Source organism: Montipora foliosa, unplaced genomic scaffold (assembly GCF_036669935.1).
Source record: "Montipora foliosa isolate CH-2021 unplaced genomic scaffold, ASM3666993v2 scaffold_420, whole genome shotgun sequence".
NCBI classification, from domain to species: Eukaryota; Metazoa; Cnidaria; class Anthozoa; order Scleractinia; family Acroporidae; genus Montipora; species Montipora foliosa.
This window is the reverse complement of record NW_027179724.1, coordinates 576,872-584,371: the sequence shown is the minus strand read 5'-3', so window position 1 is coordinate 584,371 and position 7,500 is coordinate 576,872. Positions and strand designations below refer to the sequence as shown.

The 7,500-nt window shown below is 40.1% G+C and overlaps 1 protein-coding gene across 2 annotated transcripts in view; it reads left to right on the top strand.

Moving 5' to 3' along the window:
• Positions 1-7,500, top strand: part of LOC137988543 (uncharacterized) — an 84,950-nt gene that overhangs the window by 45,443 nt on the left and 32,007 nt on the right. For both annotated transcript variants that reach the window (XM_068834541.1, XM_068834542.1), the window contains one exon: positions 5,189-6,625. In XM_068834541.1, coding sequence (XP_068690642.1) covers positions 5,189-6,625 — 1,437 coding nt within the window. The remainder of the gene's footprint in view (positions 1-5,188; positions 6,626-7,500) is intronic.

Sequence of the window (7,500 nt, the reverse complement as noted above, 5' to 3'; positions counted from 1 at the left end):
AAAAGACAAGCAATAAGATCGATCCCGATCACACATACAACAACACGAACGGTTCCTTTACGAGCCACCAAGTAATATTAAAAAGTCCATATTACACCAACAACTTCTCTTCATTTTACAAGTAATTTAGATCGGCTTGTAAGTAAATACACGTTCATTTGTTACTGTTTTAATTTTCTGAGAAAACTCTTTTTATCAAAAATACTCGGCTATAAGCCGAGACCCCTTCTACGTCGGCTTCAACTTTGCCCAAATTGAGTGAGGATTTGTGTAAAAATCACTCGGCTTATAGCTGAATAAGTACGGTAACAAAGTCTCCAGCAGGCCCTGGCTCATCCTCCACCATGGCTGCTACCTCCTGGGCTACTTGCCATGCATTCTGTTCCATGCAGTCTTTCTCTTTTTGCTTTATTCATTCGCTGATAGTGCACCAATCTCCACAGCAGTCGTGTCGTCAAATGGCTTGAAATATTGCCATCTCAATATGCTGACCCATCAACAAGGGCATCACCAATGGATGCATTTGTTCTTTCTGCTTTATTTTGAGTAGAGTCCCCGGGAGCACGATGGATGCGGTTGACACGATCAGATGAATGAATGCGGGCAATTTCTGTCCCTGAAAGGAACCTCAGTATTGGTCATTGCCACTCCAGGGCCTGCATCTGTGGTCTTCAGGATGCTACAGCACTTTCTAGGGGGGTTCAAACAAGCTATCTTCCTAAGATACCGGGAGCATTCACTTAAAAGGTCCTCCATTGTGTCCCACAGCTTCTCTTGTTTTACATAGATAAGCATATCTCTTTCTAGTGAGGCTGCGTTTTCTTTGATGTTGACAAGTTTTTCCAGGAACTCATTTGCCAATGTTTCTTAGATTCTTTGATCCCTTCTTTATCCTCTGTCCAAACCCTCATGATTTCGTCAAGTTGATTCACAAGCCACGCAAGTTTCTCATTCTCATAGCAGTAATGCTGGCAGATATGGATAGATGCATTAAAGCTCTCCTTAACACCCTGTTTCACTCAAAGACTGGTAATTTGATACGAGGAGAAGAGTATTTTAAATCGTTTGATGAAGATGTGATTACAAGGCTTGATGAAGCTAAAAAAAGAGTAAACAGTGAATTGAAATATCTTAATGAGAAACTTGATCAATGCAAAGACGTTTCGCAGTGTGGTACTGTTAAAAAAAAGTTAAGAAAAAGATCACAGAAACAGAACAAAAGGAAGAGCAGAAAAAGGAAACAACAGAGAGAAAATAAAAATTTTAAACTGCTTCATCAGCTTTTGTCAGCAGACTTAAATTCAGATGTTATTGACAATGTGAATGTAGAATCTCTTGTGCGCCTTTCAGTTAGACAGGTCACGTGCCTGACAAAAATGGCAAAGAATGGTCCCTTGACAGCACAAGACTATGTAGATGGTTTTATGGAAGAAAGTGAGGAAGAGAGAATGAGGAGTGTGATGACTTAACCTTAAATATTGTGATGCTCCACTGAGGGGTTTAATGTGAGCTGGATTAATTTATATCGCCTCAACATTTAGTATGTATTGATTGGTTGTTTCGCACAGAAAATCTTCAAGAACGTTTAGATATAAAATGTTTGGTTTGATATGTAAAGACCACTTTTGTGCAAGAGTTGACATACATGTAGGGTTGTTGGGTTGTTCAGGTTGATCATTATTAAAGTTTAAAATGCTTACTGTGCAAGGGACTTGTTTGTTAAATAATATATTTTATTTGTTTATTTATTTTTATTTCAATTGAACAGCAATGTTTGCTAAAAATGGTATGGCCCTCCCCAAAGCCCAGCTTTTAAGCTGGGCTTTGGGGAGGGCCATAAAATTTAATGACCCTCCCCCCATTTGCACTAGCCCTCCCCCCCTCTAGTAAATGACAGGTCCCTAATTGAAAATCTGAACATCCATGAGATACAAAAACAGACTTGCGAATTATTGCAAATCACAATGCTGACAAGTACAAAAGCAGAAGAAATGGTTAATAAATATGTAGTTTGTTACTATCTGAATGTTTTTTTCAATGGGATGTCAAAAGGCCAAGTGGATGTTATGCATAATAGGGCAAGTTCGGGCGATCAAGTTGAGCGTGTGACCCGTTATAAATATTTTTTCACAAAATGTTCCCGAATCGTCAAGTATCACCACAGAAGACAAGAACATCATTCTAAAAGCTTATTCTACGCAAAAAGTAGGTTCTGGAGGTAATTTTGAGGGTGCAAATCAAGTTAACATGGTTTCGTATATTTATATTTAATTAAGTTAACACAACAGAAAGACGCTTACCTTATTTTGACACGAAAATGCTTTACTATTGCCATAAAAACTATCCAGTTAAGCTCGCATATTACACAACATGATGAATGCATAAAGGCCACCTTTTCCAGCTAAATATTTTTTGAAATAAACAACATATTTGCTATTAGAGGCAAAAAACCCTTCCTATTTCATGACGTGCATGAAGACAAAAAACTTGATCTTGTCAAATTACACTCCGTGTCAAAAACGCAACTAAATCAATTTCCCACCAGTGTTCAGCATCAAACCCTTTACTTGAATTATCAAGCAAAAAGTGGGCAACAAGCTTTCCTTCAAATAATTTTTGACTGTTACGTGCAGGAATAACCAAGAGATGTCCGCAAACAAGGCATGAATGAAAATAACTCCTGAGTACGATATAAGGCACGCAGCAAAAGTGTGACAACGAGCAGTTACCCTTTTTCAACCATTATTTAATTAGTTATACACTGTTACAATTACTTAGGTTAAAGTTTAAGTTAAGCAGTTTGTAAAGCGAAGCGGCTTACTGCCTTTCATGACCATTCAAGCATTTATCTTGATTAACTTCGAACTCCAAGTTCCATGGACTGTAGACATGAATTCTTGGCTTTCGTGATTCACTGGATTTTTTCCACTCACTGGAATTTCTGTGCACACAAACTCTCTCGAAGGACTTAATAATAAACTCTGAACTCTTTATCTTCTTCCTGTTTTGGCTATTGTCTCTTTCTTCTCTCCGGATATAGTAAGGTCAAAGGTTATAGCTTCGCCATAGTTATCGCAGTTGATTATAGCTGTATCACAGTTATCGTATCCATCAATCACAGCCGGCCACGAGGGTAAGCCCTCGGGCAAAGAGTTTGTTCTGTTATTGACAAGCCTGCTTTTATACTTTTACTCTAAGCATCTGGAATGTTCTGTTTCTATTTATAGTCTATTACAAGGTGTGCTTTTTGTGGAAACTGCTGAGTCACATCAAAGAAATTTCTGGAAAATTACAGATTGTTAGATAATTCTAGAAAAGTTTGGAACTGCATGACAGATAAACCAAAAATAATTCTGATCCTCATAACACTAACAAGAATTAGTGAAATTTCCAATTGTTACCAGAAGACTGTGCAGATCCAAGTTGTTCAGTTCCTTCTCTGTCTTTGTTAAACCCATAAGTTACCAGAGGATTTTCCGTTTGGTTTCAGTGTTCTACATAACAGCACACTTGGTAAAATATTAGAAATACTGCTCACCTCGATTTCGGCTCGACGGGCGATAGATTATTGTCGAAGTCCATTACTCGCCACTTTTAAGATTCCAGATATATTTGTCTTGTTTATCCAATTGACGTTCCATTCTTGAGCTCCATAAGGGTATATTTTGTTTAGAGATGCACTCCAAACGCCACGCGCGTTACAATGACTTCCGACGCCATTGCAGGTTTAATAATTAACACCAGGGAAATCCACGCATTACCCCAGCCCCCTTAACCTAACAAAATACGCCCAAAAGACTCTATGCACAAAGACACCTCTTGGCAGGGGAGTGACAGGCAAGACTTTTCCCCGACACGGAAAAAACTAACAAAAAAACCCACGAAATGAAACCCAGATTCCGACTGAGTTTGGCAACCCAGTAATTAAGGGCTGGTTATCATATTCGATGCAAAACCTAACCACAAGCGTTTTTATAAGCACCATTTTTTGTCAAAGGGTCTTGAGAACAGCAGATACGAAATAGCTTGAAGACATAAAACAACATATTTGATTTTTTTTTTATGAGACATGACTTGTTTTGGCATACTAATGCCATCATTAAGCGTTTTCGCAATGAAGACAGAACTGGAATGACAGTAGCAAAGGTCGGACTCGACATACTGGTCCAAAGCACGAGGTGCCTAGAATGTGATTGGATTAAGTGCAAGGTGTGACGTTCAACTGAAACAAAGTTTCTCTGTAACAGAGAATAGCCTTGGCTCAAATGCCTTTCCCTTGCAGAGGTCATGGTTGTCACATTAACTTGAATTTATAAAGGTTTATAAATTGGCTAAAACTTGCCAATTTTTTCAAGTTTGGAGACGGTGTCTTTAGAAAGTCGCCAAAAATTAACTATGTATGGCTCTTTTTGCCACAAATATATTTGAGATCTTGTCAGGACTCTTTGTAAAATATTTTTTATCACGTATGTTGTATGTGTGAGCTACAGTACGAATTTAGATTTTTATTCAGTTTTGTCCTAAAAATAGCAATTTAAGCATGGCAGTGCCCCTTTAAGATTGATTGATTTCTGTATCCAAAGGCTGTTAACTTTGAGTGTAAGTTTTGGATTTCACGGTCCAACATTATTCACGTTCCAAACTGACCGATTGGATCTCAGAGGGTTGGATCCAAGGAAGAGTGACGTCATTTACTCGCCAGCTTAAGATTTCAGCGTGTTAACTCAGCTTATTTAATATATGCAAAATATGAGTTTAAAAATCTGAAAGCCAAACCCCCGTTTTGCATAATAATTTAAATGTAGTCAAGTAAATATCATGAGCGTTTGTCCCTGTTATACTACATGTACCTTACTGTACTGCTATATTCTTTTACTACATCCTTTTAAAATTTCTGTTCCTGTTGGGTCTTAGCTAAATACCTTTTAGGCAACCTTGTGTCCTATATTACACGTAGATCTAAGTTGTATGCCAGGAAAGTCGTCTTCCACGTTGTTAAACTAATTGTCTCTCATATTGAAAAGATACTTATTAATAAGAATGTGGTCATGTCAAGACAAGTTAAATACTGCTTCTTGATGTATCCACCATTCAGTGAAACCCTACTTCCTGGAATTTCATGCTTTTAGTGGGTTGTTTCTGGTCGTGTCATTTTCCCTCATTGCTAGCTTTTTGGTGTTGTTTACAGGGCTACCCTCTGCCAGGTTTCGCATTTCCGTCAAGACACTATGGAGGGGTGCAGCAACAGTTACCCACAATGGGGCCCCAAGAACAACCTTCCCATTTCCATTCTATGAATACAGGTCCAGTGATGCAACAAGACATAGATATGGTGTTCCAACAGCAACAATATCCACAGCAGCCACCTGGCTATGGCAACGGCAACGGCAACTACCAAGGGTATAATGGAGGATATCAAGGTCCTGGACCTGTCTCACCTCAAACCGCGACACAACCTATGGCGTCATACCAGGGAAGTTATCAAGCAGAGCATGGATATCCTGAGGCGCCAAGTGCAAACCAAGCTATGGCAGAGTTTGGCTTTGAGGCTGGGCCTCATCAAAGTATGGGCATAACTAGACCAGCATCTCTGAGCCTGGCTAATCTGTCTGCCATGAGCAACTGGCAGCATTACTACCCAGATGGTTTTGGGGTGAATCGGCCAGTTTCTCCTGTGCATAAGCAGATGCAGCCATCTCCAGTTCCGTATTCTCAGCAAGCTCAATCTTACCAATCCAGTTCATACCCTAAGAAGTCATCTTCCTCTCCAGGAAAAAACCAGATGCAGGGATATAACACAGGGTCTTCATGTGCACCTCGATCCAGCACAGGAATGCAGATGCCCGGCTTGCTGACCACTGCATACCAACCACCACACTCCCCCATAATGCAGCCAGTTACAACGTCAGTTCCACAGCAAGACGGAGGGCTTTATGGCATGCCTCACGAAGCCTTAACTGAGCCACAACCTCCATTTGGACCAAGCCAAGAACAGTTTCAGCAGCAGCTGCAGCATCCACACAGTTCTTGTATGTTTGTTCAGCTGGGAACCATGCCATCTCACTTACAATACCAACCTCAGCAGAATGTAACTGGAGAGAGAACAGAACGATCTAAAGAGTGTGAAGAATTGAACCGTGAAGACAAATCATTATCTGAAAAAGCTAAAGGCAACTGCTCGGATACAAGTGTTGAGGTCAAAGAAGTGCCTACCGTACATTTTCAAGAAGGAGCAAAGCCTCAGATGACAGGTGGAAACCCAGATAAAACAGTGTCAGACCAGAAGAAACGACCACCAGTGTTGTTGAGGAGCGAGGAGCATTTGTGTTCAGATAGTGATGAGCGTCTGTCTGTTCCACAGCTGACTACGTGTTTACCACCGGTTATCAGCAAGAGAAAGGGAATCCAAACTGTAGAACAGCCTACAATCACACCAGGTACCGCCCATTACCATGTAACCTCACTCAAGGCCCCCAGTATTGACAAGGGCACGTCCTTGCTGAACAATCAACAGGCGATTGTTGCCGACACGACCACTGACCAGATGTACTTCGTCAAAGGCTTAATAGTGCCTGAGCAGTTGCCAAAGCCACAATCTGCAGAATTAATTAAAGCTAACTCAAAGGTGAGGTTTGAAATAATTCTTATCTTTATTAACATGTTATTTTGAAAATGACATAAGGCTGTCTCTGCCCTTGTGTCCATCAATCAATTGACAAATCGATGAATTAATTCGTGGAACCTCCGAACTGCCATCTGGGTTTCGCCATTTCGACGTTTTTGGGGAAGGGTGCTTCCTCTTGTTGAACACTATATTTTATTGGCTGTATAGTGTTGCACTTCCTATTGTTTTCTGTGCTAAATCCATTGTTATCTTTGTTCGCGCTAAATTGTTCTTTTGGCCAATCCTGAAGCCTGTGCAATGAGGTACAACACGACCCCATTTTTGAGCCACGGAGGTAAATCAGGAGTAACCATTTTGCATGCCAGGCCAGTGCTCTCCAAGATTTTTAACGTAATTGCCTCAACTTGTGAAAAGATACTTAACAGTGCAAATGTGGTAATGTGAAGACAAGTTAATTAGGAAAACAGCTCACTTCTGCCGTGGCACAAAAACTTTGCGTACTTTAAGTAACTCCTTTGTGTCTTTAGGCTGATTTCTATCATTTTTTTCCATGAATTTGTGTGTGGTATGAGTTGGCTCTACCTAATGATGATGATGATGATGATGATGATGTAAGCTATGGGAAGTTGCTGAGACACAATTAATATTACCCAGTAGAACACCTGACAACTGGAGAGAATCGAATAACATAATAACTTTATTTAACTGTCAATGATTTAGCACTAGAGCACTACTTGGGGACACTAATGAAATTAACTCAAATCAAATCAAATCAAGTATTTGTTTTTGTGCAGAGGGGAAAACTGGAGTACCCCGAAACCTCTTGGGGCAGAAAAAGAGGACCAATAAAACTCCACCCACATATGACACAGAGT